Source organism: Rhododendron vialii, chromosome 7a (assembly GCF_030253575.1).
Source record: "Rhododendron vialii isolate Sample 1 chromosome 7a, ASM3025357v1".
NCBI lineage: Eukaryota > Viridiplantae > Streptophyta > Magnoliopsida > Ericales > Ericaceae > Rhododendron > Rhododendron vialii.
Window position 1 is genome coordinate 19,539,176 of NC_080563.1, and position 18,644 is coordinate 19,557,819.

Below are 18,644 nucleotides of genomic sequence, written 5' to 3' on the forward strand. Positions count from 1 at the left end.
AGATAACTGTTGAGGAGAAATTTTTGGGTACCATGTGGGTATCTGTTTGCATGAGATATTTATTGGCCCAATCAAAAAGTGATAAGTGGTCATTTAAAATCCCAGCCAAACAGTATCACGTGGTGCCAAGCAATTTAATTGGGTCGTCCAATAGTGTATGATGGGATGAGAGAAAAGAGAAAATTTCAATCTAGGTCGTCCAACACATTTTTGAACGGTCCGGGGCTGCTTGGGCACCACATGATACCCACCCAGCACCCAAAGATTACCCACGTGCAGGGCTATAAACTAACCGAACATCTCGCTCCTAGCTCGAGCTCGAGTTTTCGGCTCGTTTACTAAACGAGCCGAGCCGAGTTCAGCTCATTTATTAGGTAGCTCGGCTCGATTAAAGAGGCTTGTTTAGTAAATGACTCAGCTCAGCTCGATAAGGCTCGAGCCGAGGTCGAGCTCAATTTTTTGGCTCGTTTAATAAACGAACCGAGCTCAACAAAGCTCCTGGTGTTTTACTACTTTGTCCAACCAAAAAAAAAGAAAGAATATATATTCATTTTTTTTAGGGGCAATTTTGGATGGGCAAAACGTGAGTTAGCATCAAAAAGTTTTACACGCCAAAATGTGCTTCCCTTTTGTTTTGAAGGAGGGTAAGAGTGTAATTCCATATATCAACTCATGCTTCCTTTATGTATTAGTACCAGAATAGATAAAAAAAAAAAAAAAAAGCCAAAGAGAGAAGAGAGAGATTGTGGTTGTGTTTGGTTGAGAGTTTAGTTTAGTTTAGTTTTGATAGTGGGTGGAGAGAGAAATAGAGTAATGATTGAAGATATGGGTAATGATTGGAGAGAGATAGAGAGAGATGAAAAAGTAATAATTGAAAAAATAGGATAATGATTGGAGAAAGAAATAAAGTCATGATTGAAAGAAATAGGGTCTTTTTTTCCCTACGACTCACATGCTGCCACATGGAGATAAATGATGGAAAATTATTGAATGTTCCGGGAGTATACTCTCACCCCTCACATAATATGTGGAGGCCACACCGGACTCATATATAGTCCCTACATGTTATGTGAGGGGAGAGAGTATACCCCAGAATACTAAATAATTACCCTTTTGTGCTTTTTCTCATTGGCAAATGATATTGCCACCTTCTTTTTTACCAATGGCACTCCTCTTTTGTCTTTTAGTTGGGTGAATTTATTAATTTACCCATCAATGCAATAATCTTTCACAAAATGCATAGACCATTTTGTAAATTCAAATTAATTTACCCATCAATGCAATAACCTTTCACAAAATGCATAGACCATTTTGTAAATTCAAAACTACAAGACAAAAAATGAGAGTGTCATTGCTAAATTAAGGAATGACAATATCATTTCCCTTCTCTTTTTGTACATTATTTATGCGTCAATCCAACTTTAAACATACCATAGGTTCTCCGCAGACAAAAATACTCCAGTACTTATACCAATGAAAAGGTGGCATATTCTCTGATAGGTTTTTTTTTCCCCGAGTCTATAATTTTATTTTTTCTCAAAAGAACCGTATCCCCACCGTGTATGTTCCAAAACACTCAAAGGCTGAGATTAAACCATTTAAATGGGCTCACCCACACAACACATTTGGAGGGGCACATCACCTTGCTTCAAAAGCATTTGGTAATTTCTCTACATATGGCCATATATATACCAGGACCTTCCTATAACTTCTACTCTATTCGAATTCTTTTGTCCCTGCGGCAGTAAACGAGAGGATGAAAATTGTGTGGCCCTTCATAATCATAAATGAGGCCACGTAGAGTCCCACAAGTCGCATTACTAAAAATCAGCACACCCACTGCTTCACTCCACTGGAGAGGGATAGGATAGACACAGAATCACGAGATGGCATTTCCGTCACTTGAAATCTGCCTAATTCCTCTTTAACTGCCCAACAGGCAACAACCAACTCTCTCTCTCTCTCTCTCTCTCTCTCTCTCTCTCTCTCTACCTATTCACCCACCGTTCTCTGTTTCTCCCCTTTTTTCCCGCCCAAAAAACTCAACTCCTCGCCGGAAACAACCACCATAGAAGAAGGCGGCGGCCGCGTTATCTTCAATTCTAAGTTTGAGGATGCAAAATCGGATATATTTCGCTATTATAATTTTTTTAAGGGATTCTTTTTAAATAAAAATCCGGGTGGTGGTGTGATGGCAGGGGAATCTCGGAAGTGGATGATTCTGGTGGCGACGATATGGATCCAGGCGTTTACGGGGACCAACTTCGACTTCTCGGCCTACTCATCGACGATGAAGTCGGTTCTGGGGATTTCTCAGGTGCAGCTCAACTACCTTGCGGTGGCGTCGGACCTCGGGAAGGCATTCGGGTGGTCCTCCGGCCTTGCCTCCAAATGCCTACCCTTGTGGGTGGTTATGTTCATTTCCGCTTTCATGGGTCTTTTCGGTTACGGCCTCCAGTGGCTTGTTATTCGGAATGTCATTGCCTTGCCTTATTTCGTGGTAACTTTCCCCTCTCTCTCTCTCTCCCCCCTAGAAGTTTGGCACTCCTAGAATACGCTTTACACACTCACACTTGCTTGCAAATATTTGTGGGTCTTGCACAATGAAAGTGTAGCGTGTTTGTGTAAATGTCTATAGTTATCGAACAGTTGAGAATGAAATTTGGTGCTGAATACGCGCGTGGTTGTGAGGGTGGGATTTTTGTTTTTTTCCCCGATCATGGGAAGTGGGATAGTTGGCTCATGCAATTTTACCACTTTTATCCAAGTATAATGCTCATGCCAGGTTATAAGTGGTTCATTAACTGATTTTTGTGAGGGCATTATTGAAAAATAAGTATACACAATTTCAAAAAAGGAGAACACCAAAAAGGCCCTTTCTCTAAAAATTAATAATAATAGAAGATATCAACACAGAAACTTTTTTCTCCGATTGCAAGCAAGTTTTTTGAAAAAAGTTTATACGACTTTGAACATCTGGAGCCATTTGATGTATATTGGTCTGTCTACATCGAACGATTTTGAACACATCTCTTTTTTAAGCTGTATTCCTAGTATGGCTTAGAATTTTCAATGTTTATGTACTTTTTTTTCTTTTGGAATAAATAATGTTTATGTAACTTTTATTAAGCACGCGTGTGAATTTGCCTCCCTTCACAATTTTGTGAAAGAGACCTGATAGTGGTACCGACATGTGGGGTACATACTGTGTACATATGCTGTGTAGGGCCCAGTACGTGTCCCACAAAAATGATCAAATCTATTTATAAATTTAAAATACTTTTTCTAGTGATCCAGTAAAAATATCAGCTCAATTACTTATGTGTAAGTAGTTGATACAATTTTCTAACTTTTCATTCAAAAGTTAGAGACTTTCATTCAGAAGTTATGCCTAACTTCTAAATGAAAAGTCAAAAGATTGGATCAAGTACTTATACATATTTAATTGAGCTTATTTTTTATGGTGTCATGTGAAGAAATATTTAAAAATTTATCAACAGATCGAATTATTTGTATAGAACTCGTAGTGTGACATCATATGTATCCAATTGGTTAGTACCCTCAGCATTTTTTTTTTTTTGATCAGAAGTACCCTCAGCATTTCCGTTTGTGAAAATAGTGTGCAACCGGACTCATTTTTATTTTAGCATAAATTACCAAAATCACCACCATGTTTCTAAAAATTACAAATTGCCCCAACATTTAAGAAATTACAAAATACCTCATTTCACATAGCAAATTACTCCATTGTCGTAATGTGGCTCCTAGGAAATTTGACGAAATTTGTCGAAAACCATCAAATCCTAATTACAATGGATCAACCTATATTTTTTAGCTTGTGAAAGGCTATTTTCACACATTTGTAACTTTTTCACAAATTACAAAATGATATTTTGGTTAATTGTAATTATGATTTGATGACGTTTCAGAGATTCTATCGGTTTTCTAATGGCTACATCACGACAAGCGAGTAATTTGTTATGATATAGGGAGACTTTTGTAATTTTTCAAAAATGAGGGGACAATTTATAATTTACAAAAACCTTGGGGGTGGTTTTGGACATTGCCCTTTAGTTTAGGGGAATGGTATCCACAAGTGGAGCATGTCCAAAAGATGGCTTCAAATCGGCTTATAACTTTAGCATCCTTCTTTAATCCAACCCCGATGTCAAATAGAGTGTCGAATTCTACATAAATTTGGCTCCACGTCATTTGCTTTAAATTTGACTCTTCATTTCAAATCTATTTTTGCTATTTTGGACTTTAAAAATTAGGTGTTTTATTCTTAATTACTTAGATTTAAATTTCAAGGTTGGAGATGAACATTTGTTGATATCAAATTTTAAGATGCTAAAATGCCACATAAATCTATAAAAAAAAAAATTGGCATTTTCAATTTGAAGCCTTCGGTTGGAGATGCTCACTGTATTAGTGAATCAGGTGATGGAATTTGTTGGAAGTTTTGGCTTGCAATTGATAACATGCTAATTAATATGGGTGAGTGCCAACTCTTTGTGAGTTGAATAGAATATGGACACATTTGTGTCTGGACATCTTTGTCCAAAGTATTTTTCTTGTAAGTTTCGTTACCTTTTCTCTCCATCAATGGAATTCCAAGTTGCTTCATTAAGGTTTTGCCAATATAAGTTTCCAAACCTTTTCAGAAATAAGTTAATCTTTCATGACAAATCAATTAGCTCTGTTAATGCGAAAAAAACTACTCTCCGTATTATATAGGTGTTCTGGGCAGTGTGATGACCGAACGTTCTCTAGTACTCCTCGCATTCACATATAGCCTATGAGCAAATTGTATAGTGTTAAAGCATCCAACTCCAAACCAATTGGCAATGAGTGGAGAGGTCCCAAATGTTATTAAGTGATCACCCATTCCGCTCCCAAACAATGTGGGATTCATTTCCTTAACATCCCTTTCACGTGCAGCCGCATTTGAGGTCTGTCACGTGTGGCCACTTTTGGGTCCTATCATCGTGCAGCCTTTTTGCTGGTCTGTCATCGTGGGGTATGGATTGTTAATTTTTAAAATGTGGGGTGGAACGGGCCCCGCTTTGATACCATGTGGAAACTCTATATCCATCTCAAAGCCAATTGGCAATGAGTGGAGAGGTCCCAGATGTTATTAAGTGATCACCCATTCCACTTCCAAGCAATGTGGGATTCTATTTCCTTAACATCCCCCCTCACGTGCAGCCGCATTTGAGGTCTGTCACGTGTGGCCACTTTTTGGGTCCTATCATTGTGCAGCCTTTGTGCTGGTCTGTCATCGTGGGGTGTGGATTGTTAATTTTTAAAATGTAGAGTGGAACGGGCCCCGCTCTGATACCATGTAGAAACTTTACATCCATCTCAAAACCAATTGGCTAAGGAAATAGAATCCCAAATTGTTTGGGAGTGGAATGGGTGATCACTTAATAATATCTGGGACCTCTCTCTCCACTTATTGCCAATTGGTTTGGAGTTGGATGCTTTAACATGGTATCAGAGCTAGAGTTTCGGAGGCTTTTCCCCTTTGTCTGTGCCATAGTTGCACTTTCTTTCATTGTGATCTGTGTGTTCCGGATCCTTTGTTTACCTCTCCACGTGCGAGTCAGGGGTTGCACGTGCGGGGGAGTGTTGGGATTTGTCCCACATTGGTTAATTATCTCCTCCAATACTAGTATATGAGCCTGGGCGGCCTCTCCACTCTTTGCCAATTGGTTTGGAGTTGGATGCTTTAACATGGTATCAAAGCTAGATTTTCATAGGCTTTTCCCCTTTATTTGTGCCATAGTTGCACTTTGTTTCATTGTGATCCGTGTGTTATGGATCCTTTGTTTACCTCTCCACGTGCGAGTCGGGGGTTGCACGTGCGGAGGAGTGTTGGGATTTGTCCCACATCGGTTAATTATTTCCTTCAAAACTAGTATATGAGCCTGGGCAACCTCTCCACCTGCAAGTCAGGGGTTGCACGTGCGGGGGAGTGTTGGGATTTGTCCCACATTGGTTAATTATCTCTTCCAATACTAGTATATGAGCGTGGGCAGCCTCTCCACTCTTTGCCAATTGGTTTTGAGATGGATATAAAGTTTCCAAATGGTATCAGAGCGGGGCCCGTTCCACCCCACATTTAAAAATTAACAATCCACACCCCACGATGACAGACCAGCAAAAAGGCTGCACGATGATAGGACCCAAAAGTTGCCACACGTGACAGACCTCAAATGCGGCTGCACGTGAGGGATGTTAAGGAAATAGAATCCCAAATTGCTTGGGAGTGAAATGGGTGATCACTTAATAATATCTGGGACCTCTCTCTCCACTTATTGCCAATTGGTTTGGAGTTGGATGCTTTAACATGGTATCAGAGCTAGAGTTTCGGAGGCTTTTCCCCTTTGTCTGTGCCATAGTTACACTTTCTTTCATTGTGATCTGTGTGTTCCGGATCCTTTGTTTACCTCTCCACGTGCGAGTCAGGGGTTGCACGTGCGGGGGAGTGTTGGGATTTGTCCCACATTGGTTAATTATCTCCTCCAATACTAGTATATGAGCCTGGGCGGCCTCTCCACTCTTTGCCAATTGGTTTGGAGTTGGATACTTTAACATATAGACCCCACGTTGCGGTGCCATAAGATACTAAAGAATCACTCTTGCAAATGAGCAAATGCAATAGAACACTTTTGTCACTTGAAGTCAAATCTAGCTCTGTAAATTCTGGCAGCGGCCGAAAGTCACGCCATTGTCATCCCGTAATAAGCTTCCGCAAGTTCCTCTTAACATTTTGATTATGGAGTATAGTTTGCCTTGTACTAGTATTTCTCTTGACTACAGCTGATGCCTTGGTTTTTTCTTTGTACTGCCGCTGCAGATCAAAGGCTCCAATATCATAATCTACTCCCATTGCATTCCATGTGATGAGAGTTCCTCATGCATCTCCAAACATTCCTCTAATTTTACTGATAACAATTGCCCATTTCCAACTGCTCTTAACAGGTATTTCTCCTCTGCTTACTATCCGGATGCAGCATATGCTGGTTCAACACTGTCTGCTTCGTCCTCTGCAACCGAAACTTCCCTTCCAACCGCCCGCTAGCCATCTCCCTCACCGTCAGCTTCAACGGCGTCAGCGCCGCCCTATATGCCCTTGCTGCCAATGCAGTCGACTCCTCCTCCACCCCCTTGTACCTCCTCCTCAACTCCCTAATCCCCCTCATCACCTCCCTCTTCGCCCTCATCCCGATCCTCCGCCAACCCCCACTCTCTCCCCTCCCTGTCGATGCCGTCCGCCGCGACTCCCTCATCTTCCTCCTCCTCAACCTCATTGCTGTCATCACCGGTCTCTACCTCCTCCTCCTCCCCTCCTCCACCTCCTCAACAAACTCCCGCCTCCTCTTCAGCGGAGCCTTATTCCTCCTAATCCTCCCCTTATTCATCCCAGGCATCATCTACGGCCGCAATTGGTTCCGTCGCGCAATCCATTCCCATATCCAACGGTCATCGGGATTCCTTCTCGTAGACATCGAAGATCTCGAGCTTCACAAAGAGCTCATCAGTCGCGAAACGAGTAGCTTACGGTTAGGAAACGCCGGTGATGTGGGAGTAACCGGAGGAGGGATAATATCGAATCATGTGATAACAGGGGAGAGGGTACTTTTGGGGAGAGATTCGATTGTGATGTTGGGGGAAGAACATGACATTGGGATGCTGTTGAGGAGATTGGATTTCTGGTTGTATTTTTTGGCGTACTTTTGTGGAGGAACAATTGGGTTGGTTTACAGTAATAGTTTAGGGCAGATTGCGCAGTCTCTTGGGCATGGACCGGAGACGTCGACCTTGATCACGTTGTATTCGTCGTTCTCGTTCTTCGGGAGGTTGCTTTCCGCTGCTCCGGACTTCATGCGTGTGTAAGTAATCTAACTATGTTTGGATTGTTCTTCTCTCTTTTTAACGAATTCAAGATTCACAATCAGTTTAATTTGCACGTTTAGCAGCAAAACTAAAGCTTTGATCAGATCAATAGACTGTGAGTAACCACAAGATGTATGTGCAGCAATACAATTTTATGGCACTAAACAAAGATATATATGTTCATTTTTTTGTACAGGAAGATCTATTTTGCGAGGACGGGGTGGCTAGCCATCGCCCTCATCCCCACCCCGATCGCCTTCTTCATGCTAGCAGTCTCTGGCACGGCGAGAGCCCTCCGTGCAGGGACAGCTCTCATTGGCCTGAGCTCCGGCTTCATATTTGCTGCTGCAGTCTCCGTAACCTCAGAGCTGTTCGGACCAAACAGTGTTGGCGTCAACCACAACATCCTCATTACCAACATCCCCATTGGGTCGCTAGTCTACGGCCTCCTAGCATCGCTCATCTACGATGCCAACGCAGCCCCAAGCGGAATGATGACCGAGTCGGTCGTGTGCATGGGTCGACAGTGCTATTTCTTGACGTTTGTTGGCTGGGGGTGTATATCTATCGTGGGACTGGCGTCAAGTGTGTTGCTGTTTTTGAGAACTCAGCCTGCATATGACCGGTATGAGAAGAACCGGAGCTCTACACAGCAATATTGATGTCTAACGAGGGATAGTAGGGTACATGACAAGAAAACATGAAAGTATCCATGAAACTGAAATGAACGGTACACTTTTGATGTCTAACTGTATCAACGAAAAAAGTGATTTGATCCAAGTGAACAGTAAAGAGGCATGAATTGTATAGAATCGTTTGTGTTTACGCAGTATCAACTAGTGTTATCTGTGGAGAGAAGAGAGCCTAATTTTGCAAGAAATGAAGAAAAAATGCCGTACCACTTTCAGTTTGGAATGGCATGCTTTAAAATTTAATAATGAACAGGTGAGATTGATTAAGAAAGGTCACAACCAATATGGAAAAAACTATTCTTTATGCAAAACTTGAAGTACCAACGAACTAACTTGTTTACACAGATGGAATATTAGAGTGATAATATGCTAATTATTAACACGATTGAATTTTGTCTTGCTATAATTTAATTTCTAATTTGAGAACCCCCCTCAATTCTAAGGGTCAGTTTAACTGTCAGACTACCTTGTTCCTCTAAGAGCTTTTGGGGTTTATTTTGAGTTTTGTCTTTGTTTAGTTGCTCTAAGAAGCAACATATCAAACGCCTTCATTGCAATAGTATGAACATGAATCAAGAGGAGCATTTGCCTAAAGTTATGTGGGCCAACATTAGAAAACCAAACACAATATATTCATCTAATGGATTAACTCTTTTTCCCCTTACGAAGCATTTCAAACATATTTCATGTACCTATATATATTTTCTCAATTCTCAACAGTCCTAAGAATCTCAGTGTAAACCACCACAATTGGTCCGAACGAAATAAATACAGGGTTTTAAAATGATATTTATGTTTCTTATGGTAGGAATCAGAGGTCGAAGACAATTTGATTGGCAAGTTGCCAATTTATATAATCGGGCCGTCAGGATTTCTCATTCGAGCGCCCGTTTAGGATGACACCGCTTGAAACTTCAGGTTCAGGCAAACATCACGTCGTTGTGTTCGTCGCTCTTCTTCCAAAAGTTGTTTTTCAAATATTTGTTTGAATATGTTTGCGGGTTGGGGAAGAGAGAGGCGTTGTTTGGGAGGTGAGGGGTTTTTTTTTTTTCCCTGTATGGGTTTCAATTTTCAAATGAAATAGTATTGGAAACAAAAAGTCTAACTCCCAATATGAGTCCTCGAGTTTGCAAAGGAAGCACATGAGACTTTTACCTCGGTCATCCCAGAGAGTGTTCTAATTCTGGGCTCAGCAGCATCCAGCTTAATACTCAACTCCCTCTTTTCATGCTGAAGCTCTTTATTCTTCCTCTTTAGCTCCACCACCTCCACCTCAAATTCCTTCAAATCCTTGACCTGATTCTCAACTTCAGAATCTTTCCTCAACGCTTCTTCCTCCTCCTCTAAACCACTCACTTGTTGAGCAACAAGAGTTGTTCTTTTGTAAGACTCACTTCTAAGATTTAAAAGAATACTCACTTCATGTGCATTGAGGGTATCAATAGAACTGTGAAGTGCTCTTTCTCTTCCCCATCGCTCCTAGGTTGTCCAATTAATTATTCACCAATATCTGAGTCACAGATTCACAAACCGGTCACATAAGATAAATAAAGATGAATTCTCGAAAAGTAGTGCACAAGATAAAACAAATAAACCTATCAACGAACTCAACAACAGAACTATCAACCATAAAAAGCTATTGTTAGAATGATTTCGTAAATTCAGTAGTATTGAATGAAACTTGCATACCCCATTAAGTACCTGAAGGCTTAATTAAAGTAGCTGATGACCTTGAGGCTTTGACATTGATTTGCTTAATATTATCATGTTGATGTAAGTATCATAGATGGGAAATACTTGACCCATTTCTACAGTCAAAACCCAATTCCCCAACACTCTTTCACCCGTTTCTCCCCAGCGCTGGCTCACGGTTCAGACCATCTGGCCACTTGAAATGCAACAAGAACAACACAAAACCTGAAGTTACTACCTTGAACATACCCGGATTAGGAAAGTAATAACTTAGCAAAACCAATAGCCGTTAGCATCTTAACAGCATTCATTGAGATAATAAAGCAACTCTGCCTATAAAAGGCGCTCAAATCCTATATTTCAAATACACACAAATAAAGAAACTCCCCTCCTACTAAGCTTCTTATCCTCCTCCTATTTTCAAGAGTTCTTAAGTTTTTTTTTTCTTTCCAGTTTAGGAATCGAGCTCGACAATACTTCGTTAAATCCAAGGAGATTTGCATAGGTGCTTGAACTTTGCTTGAAGTCTCTTTCTTTTCCATTCTTTTTAAGAATCGTAAAGTTCCAAAGGAGTAAAGAGACCCAAGTCCCTCTCTCTTTTAGAATCATTTGTGGAAAATATCTACTTGAATTTAGATTTAACATTGAAACATTGTGTCGAACAGTTAGTAGGCAAATAATAAAGACACGTTCAGGCTCGTGGCCGCTTGCTGCCATGGAATGCAAATTATTTGCAACAGTAAAATGTACACTGATAAATGCAGTTAAATGTAGATGTATATGAATGTAGATAGAGGAGGGTTAGATAATGGATTAAGTTGGACTTACCAGGCAATTCTATCCGGCGGCGGAAACTCTAGCGGTGTAGGGAGGTACGGTGGACGGTGGGGGTTTGAATTGGCAGGAACTTCGGTCTTTGGCGGTCGGAGTTGGAGATGTGGGCGGAATGGGGTCGGGGTGAGTCTCCATTTGAAGTAGTCGGCAGTTGTGATGGTATATGGTATAGTTGGGGGAGCCGGTGGATTCTGGGATGCGTCGTTTGGGAGTTACTCGAGAGAATCGGTGCGTGTGTTTTGGAAGAGTATTGAGTATACTATAGACAGAATCGACAAACAGGATAGCTGTCACGGGGGCTGTTTTTTGCTTAGAAATTTTGCCCGTGATGGCACCAAGTTTGCCGACAACTTGGTCTAGCCAATTCACAACACACACACGTGTATGAGCGAATGTCTGGAACACACACAAGAGTTTCAGGAACCGTCACAACATTTTATTGCACCAACAATACAAGGAAAACACTCAAAAGTCTAGACAGAACACCCCTCTGCCGTAGGCTACGAAAATACCTTGCCTAAATAGGCTTACAATCATAAAAACGTGGCCACTAAGTACATGAGATTATGGAGCCAACCCATGATCTTGCAGTTGACACCCCCAACTATCCTAGGGCTGTGTTGGCTTAGCTAAATCTGTCAGCACACTGAATTTTGAATCTACCTAGAACTACCCATAATTGCCTCTGCCTGTTCTGCCTTGGACACCTGTCCACGGCTTCAGCAACATGTGCAGAATTACTAAGTCACCGATAACTGCCAACAGCTGTTTCGTTTCTGCCTGGGACACCTGTCCATTGCTGCCTGCAACATATGCAGAAATTTGTAACCGTCGTTAATCGTTTTGCCTGATCCAACTCAAGCCTGCCTGGCCCTTTTCGTGATCCAACCCCCAGCTCCCAATACTTAGCCGTTTTCTTGAATGCCTTGTCCCACAAGTCTGCTTCCCGTTTAGCATCCATGCCTAGGTATCATCGGGCCTTCACGTGCATCACGACTGCCACTTGCCTAAGGAACCAGTGCCGACACCAATTGACACCATCGGGTCACCTTGTAAAGACATGCTTGCCTCATGCCTTTGTTTCCACCAATTGGCTAGGGTGCAAGGTGTCACTGCTAGCCAAACTTAGCAAGCCTTGACCATCAAGGTGCTAACAATAGTCTTTTAAGGAAGTATGGATGGATGGATTTTTTCCCAAGTGCCACTAGTATTGTGTTGTGTTTTGCGTTCCCGGTGTAGTCCTTTCCTTGTGTATGTTGTTGTGTGTTCAGTTTGGTTAAGGACCTTACCCTAAGTTCTTATCTTGCGTAGTGCGTACATCTTTTGCTCCAATTAATTATTACGGTCCGATTCTTTTTTCTCTTTTTCATGGGGAAGATATCAAAGAAAGCTGAGGAAAAAGGAGGAGGGGTACCAATTGGAAAGTTAACCTTTCTTTCTTGTTTCTTCCACGATCAAACTTTATTAATGGGGACACCACATTGGCACTCAAAAAGTACTATACTTCCAAATTTCCAGGCTTTCATTTTAACTTTGTGAGTTATAATTCTAACTATACTGTATTTTTCATCGCATATTGATCATGTTGCCATTGTTACAGTTGTGCATTATTTTGAAGCAATCACCTATAAGTTATTTTATTTGTGCCTATGTTATAACGTGGTAGGATGTTTTAATGACTTCAGAATATATTTTGTGTTCGGATGTCGAAATCCCCTATGTACCACAAAAGATGAGTTACGTTACAAAGATAATTGTCGACTGATACCTTTGTCTTCATAACTTTTGAGGTGTTTTTACATTGTTGTTGTTGATTCCCGAAAAAGAAACTAACGTTATTTAATTCATTTGCTTCAACTTATTCTTTCAATTTTTTTCCGATCACGAGATGCCATATGATCTAACAAGCACTTTTTAAGGGGGTTGCTTCATTCTTTGATAATTGTTGCATGGGACCCATGGGTGCGTCCACATGGGATAATACTTGGTTGTATTTATCATGTATTTTGAATATGTGATAAGTCCTAAGTGGACTCTACAACTTTAGATGATAAATATTAAGTGGATTCAACCACTTAAGGTGATGAGTCATACAGAGACTTAAACTACCAAAGTGATAGAGATAAGTAAGTCTTATATCTCTACTTTTCTCATCTATATATTCCTAGCCTACAATAGAAAAGATATCAGTTGAATTTTCTCTCAGATATCAATTAGTAGTCTCTCTCTCCTAGTTCTCTCTAGGGCACCATCTAGCCTCTAGGGATATGAAACGTGTGAAGTTAGTGGAGGACTCTAGTAGCCTCTCCACCTGCGAGAAGTTTTTCTAATATTTCTTTGTGTAGGGTGTGCGTATTGCTAGGGCTCGTAAGACAAGTTTTCTATCCGTTATATTTGTGTAATCCGCAGCAGGTATTTTGTATTACCCGCATTATTTGCTAACAGTGGTATCAGAGCCTTCGATGCTTGTTTTCGCCTTTCATATGCATACGGTTGAATTGTTTAAAAAAAAAAAACTAACGGAAACCCCATCTGTGTTTTTTTTTGTAACGACCCTGATTTTTGGTAAATAAAAATTTCGTTAAATATTTAAATTTTATTTTAATTCCTTGGATTTGCTACTAAAAATTTCTTTGTAATTTTAATAATCCGTCATAATTAGATTTGAGATTTATAAAATTATATATTTTCACGCCGAGCAATCTAGTCATTTTCTAAAGACAAGTATGCTTGTAGAAGCACTTGTATTTTTTTTCTAGTGAGTTAAATAAAATCTTTAAATTATATTTCTTGGCTAGAAATCCTACTTGGCAAGTAGAATTAGCATCCAACCGATTAGTTGGTGGAACCAGACCACCGATTCACCTAGTTACAATTTCCTAACCCTAGATGGGCCTTTTTGACCGTCTTTGAGCCTTATGAAACCCTCCGAACCCTATTGAACCATTAGACTATAGGAGTAATCATTTTATTCCTATGTTTAGTCATTTCACTTTACCTAGCATCATTACTTACCCTACCTATTGGATAATAAAGGCAAGGGAAAACTTTAACCTTTGGTCCATAAATGTTAGGAAAAATATTATCCCTTGGACAATAGATTCTCATGACTAGTCATATCAAATTATTACCAATATTTCTTTACCCCTTGGTCCATAATTGTTAGGGAAATTTTTATCCCTTGGTTAATAGACCTTTGACTTGCCAATATGCATGACAAGACAAGTCATACAAAGAATCCCATCATTTTGCTTCCAAAAGAAGCAAGACTAGCCATGCATGCATGCACACCTATGTTCTAGTCTTAAAATCCTAGACTTACTTTTCTAGATTTTCTTGGATGTATATAGATACAAGAGAGAGAGAGAGAGAGAGAGAGAGAGAGAGAGAGAGAGAGAGAGAGAGAGAGGCCGGATGGAGAGAGTGGGGTGGAGTGTGTGCATGAGTTTTGATTATTTACACAAGCAACATTTATAGCCTTAAGCCTATTTTTTTGACTACATGCCAACCCATTCTAGTCTTCCAAAGTATAAAGCTAGGCCATGATTATATTCCTTCTTGCAAGCAACCTCCCCATAGACTTGACAAGTCCAAAACCCTTCATGATGACCTAAGATTTGGCCTACAAATGGAAGTGACAAGTCATGGAAGACTTGGCATGCTTTCAAGCTTGATTGGACATGACAATGGAGCAAATCCATGGGAGGAAGGAGAGAAGGGGGGGCCGGCCATAGAGGAGGAAGGAGAAGCTCAAGTGTTGGCAATAAATAGCAAGCTCACTCCAAGCTCAACTCACCCCTTCACTTCCTTGCTTACATTCCTCTCCAAACACCATTTCCAGTTCCAGTCAGCTTACTGCCCTCCACAAATCTTCCTTTTTCTCCTGCTTAAAGTAGTTTTTAGAACCAACTCCCTTCGAGAAAGTTGTAGAGCACTTCGAAACCTTCAAGTTAGACCCAAGAACCATCCAAATCGGTGAAGAAATGCCAAAGATATTGGCATCCGAAGTTCAGTAAAAATCTCGGATTTCCATTTCCTGACAGCATACTGTCTCTGCCTTTATCACCATTTTTCTCCTACCTAAAATAGTTTCTAGGATCAACTTCCTTCACGAAAGTCGTAGAGCACTTCGAGAGCTTCAACTTCGACCCAAGAACGATCGTATTCGGCCAAATATTGACCGAGTTACTGCCATCCAAAGTTTGGTCCAGATTTGCAAGTTCACCGCCCGTAGAAAATCTTCCAACTAGCTTATTCGGCCCCGACTAAGTTTCGGATCAAGGTAGATTAATCTCTACTCATTTTCCCTAGTATAACTTTAGTTATTTCGCTTATGATAAGGCAAGTTAAAGTATTAGGAATAAATAGCAAGCTCGTTTTACAAAATCTTGAAATGACATTACGATCATGTAGATTAATCTCTACTCATTTTCCCTAGTATAACTTTAGTTATTTTTGTTTATGATAAGGCAAGTTAAAGTATTAGGAATAATTAGCAAGCTCGTTTTACAAAATCTTGAAATGACATTACGATCATGTAGATAAATCTCTACTCATTTTCCCTAGTATAACTTTAGTTATTTTGCTTATGATAAGGCAGGTTAAAGTATTAGGAATAAATAGCAAGCTCGTTTTACAAAATCTTGAAATGACATTACGATCATGTAGATTTTCTCTGCTCACTTCCCTAAGTATACGTAGAACCCTAGTCCAATAACTCTACGTATAGTATAGAATCTACGTTAGAAAGTAGCATGTTCTTGATTCAAAGTATCAATATCGTAGATAAGATTATCTATTGTTTGGTTTCAAGTAAATAAGCTTATCGTTTAAAATGCATGATTGTCAATAAGTTTATCTCACTAATGGAGGTATGAACATGTTGGATAAATGACTTTGTCTTGAATAAACATATGTTGTATTGAATTTCTCAAAAAGTAAGATATAACGATTTTCGAAAGATAAGATTTTAACGCTTGAATTGAAGTATTCATATTTTGATCTTTTCGAGCATGCTTAGCAATATAGAATTGGATGATCTTGTTAGATTACAATGAATGATTTATGGTTGCGTATGTGAAAGGTCCTACCGCGGAGTCTATGCATGAGAACGAGACACGAAAATCGAGAAAATAGAAACATGACACCTAGGGTGTGGTTAACAAGAAAAATGTGTTTCGAATGAGGAAATATTTTTGAAACTACATAATGACCGATTTTGATGGCATTATGTGAGATGTGTGTGTGTGAATGTGTGCCAATGGGAACCCGGGACGGCGGAACCATTGTGAGGATACTCGGGAGACCGGAACGGCGGAACCGAGGTTGGGTGTGTGGCTTGGTTATCCGCGTTACGGAGCCAATGCAATTGTGTGCCAATGGGAACCCGGTGCGACGGAACCATTGTGAGGATACTCGGGAGACCGGAACGGCGGAACCGAGGTTGGGTGTGTAGCTTGGTTATCCGCGGTACGGAGCCAATGCAAATGATTTTGAAAGGTTGGGTGTGTAGCTTGGTTATCCGCGGTACGGAGCCAATACAAATGATTTTGAAAGGTTGAAATGTTGACACGGTCTACGATGAGTCGCGTAGGAGAAACACGAAAATCTTGGACACCAACGATAGATGATTAACGAATGTGGATGTGTCATTGTTAGCTGTATATACATGTATCATGTGGAAATCGATGATTGTATAACCTGTTGTTTGTAAGTTATGGGTTAGCGGGTATGAGTTTGTTCTATTGAGCGTTGTAGCTCACGGTGTTACCTTTTGGTGACCCTGACATATTATATCGGTGGCGACGCTGGTATAATGTGTCAGACTGCTTAGATGAACAGGATAAGATGTACACCGTGGAAGCTTTTGGAGCAGAGGAGCTTGCTAGGATGGAAGAGCAAGCAGAGTAGTGTTAGGAACCCTAGTTCCTTTCTTGTTGAATAAATGTACCCTTTCCTTATGATGTATTTATGATGTAATAATGAGCCAGACTCTCTTTATTATATAATAAATGCCTCATTTAACGTACCCAAAAATTGGGGGCGTTACAACTTGGTATCAAAGCTTTAGGTTCAAAACCTCGGCCATGGGTAGAATGGGTAGATCCATAAGATAGTTTGACCGTTGCACAAACGTGAATTGAGTTTAAGTCTACCGTCCCAAATTGAGTGGAATTCTGTCAAAACAATCTTCGAATTGAAGCAAGGCACGGAATTGGCAGTACAGCCGAGCTGGGAATTCCCGAACAATTGGATGATGACTTAAATCAAGAATCGAATGTGGGACTTAGAAACTCAAAAACATTTTTGGTGTTAGTAAACCTTGCGGCTCGTCATTGGATAAATATTTTCCACGCCTTTTAAACGACGAGAGCGGAACCTAGCACCGAGTGCCACCCCATTAGGCGCGCAAACCGCACCCCCCTAACCGTCCAATTTCAAAAAAAAAATTTCAACCGCCAAAATTCAAATTTCAAACTTCAAATTTAAATTTTCAATCTTTCCCTCCACAACACCCCTTTTCCGTCCCCTATATATACCCCACCACCACTTCCATCTCATCATCTTCCTCACCATCATAACTCCTCCAAATCTCCATCATATCCTATCAAGCCGAACCGAACCGAGCCGAGCCATGGCAACCCGACGACGAGGATTTCCGGAAGACGCCATATTCCGAGAAATCGAGCGAGCCGAAATAACCATAACAATCCAAACCTTATGGTTGCAACTCTTCGCCCTCATTATATTTTGTGCGGTAGTCACAATAGGCATGCCACGGTGGTTCGCCGTGAATAACCGTCTCAACACCTTCTGGTACGGGACTCTCGTCGTGGCCGTCGCACTCGCCGCAGTCATAAAGGAGTACGAACGTCAGTTGCGCCAAGCTTACAACGAAAGATGGTAGAGAATCTCGAGGATGGGCGAGACCCGAACCCAACGACGCCATTTAGACATATATTAGGCCGATTGTAATCCTTCGGGATGTAGGATGTTAAGGATTAAGATCGTGTTCAACTTGTATTAGGAATCTTGTTCTAATCTATTTGTTTTATAGTAGAACTCTATGTTTATGTTTGTAATTCTATGCTTATGTTGTATGATGTTTTTTATCTATGAAAAACCTGCTTTACTTTTAAAAGAGTACCGTTGGATACTATGTTATTAAGCTACTTTTGACTTTTGAAAGATAGACCATTTGCAAAAAGAAAATTTATTTTAGTAAAAACCCCTTTCGATTTTCCCTCATAGAGAGTGAATACGCGCCACGGATTTGGATACGATAACGGAAGACCCTCTAAACGCAAAATAGGTCTAACTAAGCTATTGTAGCCATTCTTAGCACTAACCAACCCTAGGCCTAAGCGGCCGGAACCATAGCCGAATTCAATTGCATCCTATTCTATTGCTGCTTTGAAAATTTGTTCACGTTTCAAAATCTCGATGGTCTTTTCTCACCTCATAGCCCTTTCATTAGGAGTAAGAACCTTGCGATTTCGAGTTACGCGCCGTTAGGAAACTAGA

General features: G+C 40.6%; 1 protein-coding gene and 1 long non-coding RNA gene across 3 annotated transcripts; one reads left to right on the forward strand and one right to left on the reverse strand.

The window, feature by feature from the left end:
• Positions 1-1,868: 1,868 nt before the first annotated feature.
• LOC131333584 (protein NUCLEAR FUSION DEFECTIVE 4-like) lies at positions 1,869-8,734 on the forward strand. Its single transcript, XM_058368181.1, has 3 exons — positions 1,869-2,500; positions 6,988-7,898; positions 8,099-8,734. The coding sequence occupies exons 1-3, from the start codon at positions 2,192-2,194 to the stop codon at positions 8,562-8,564; spliced, it is 1,686 nt and encodes a 561-aa protein (XP_058224164.1). The 5' UTR covers positions 1,869-2,191; the 3' UTR covers positions 8,565-8,734.
• Positions 7,978-11,402, reverse strand: LOC131333585 (uncharacterized). Of its 2 annotated transcripts, XR_009201841.1 has the most exons (4): positions 11,115-11,402; positions 10,296-10,482; positions 9,750-10,104; positions 7,978-8,547 (listed from the first exon to the last, which is right to left on the reverse strand). It is a non-coding gene; the product is annotated as an uncharacterized LOC131333585 (long non-coding RNA). The 2 variants fall into 2 exon arrangements; XR_009201840.1 differs by lacking the exon at positions 10,296-10,482.
• Positions 11,403-18,644: the final 7,242 nt, after the last annotated feature.

What these genes read in the sequence shown, in the direction of transcription:
- LOC131333584 (XM_058368181.1), top strand. Translation starts at nt 2,192, where the DNA reads ATGGCAGGGGAATCTCGGAAGTGGATGATTCTGGTGGCGACGATATGG. An exon ending in TTGCCTTGCCTTATTTCGTG is followed by an intron (nt 2,501 to 6,987) that starts GTAACTTTCCCC and finishes TGCTCTTAACAG; the next exon opens with GTATTTCTCCTCTGCTTACT. An exon ending in GCTCCGGACTTCATGCGTGT is followed by an intron (nt 7,899 to 8,098) that starts GTAAGTAATCTA and finishes TTTTTTGTACAG; the next exon opens with GAAGATCTATTTTGCGAGGA.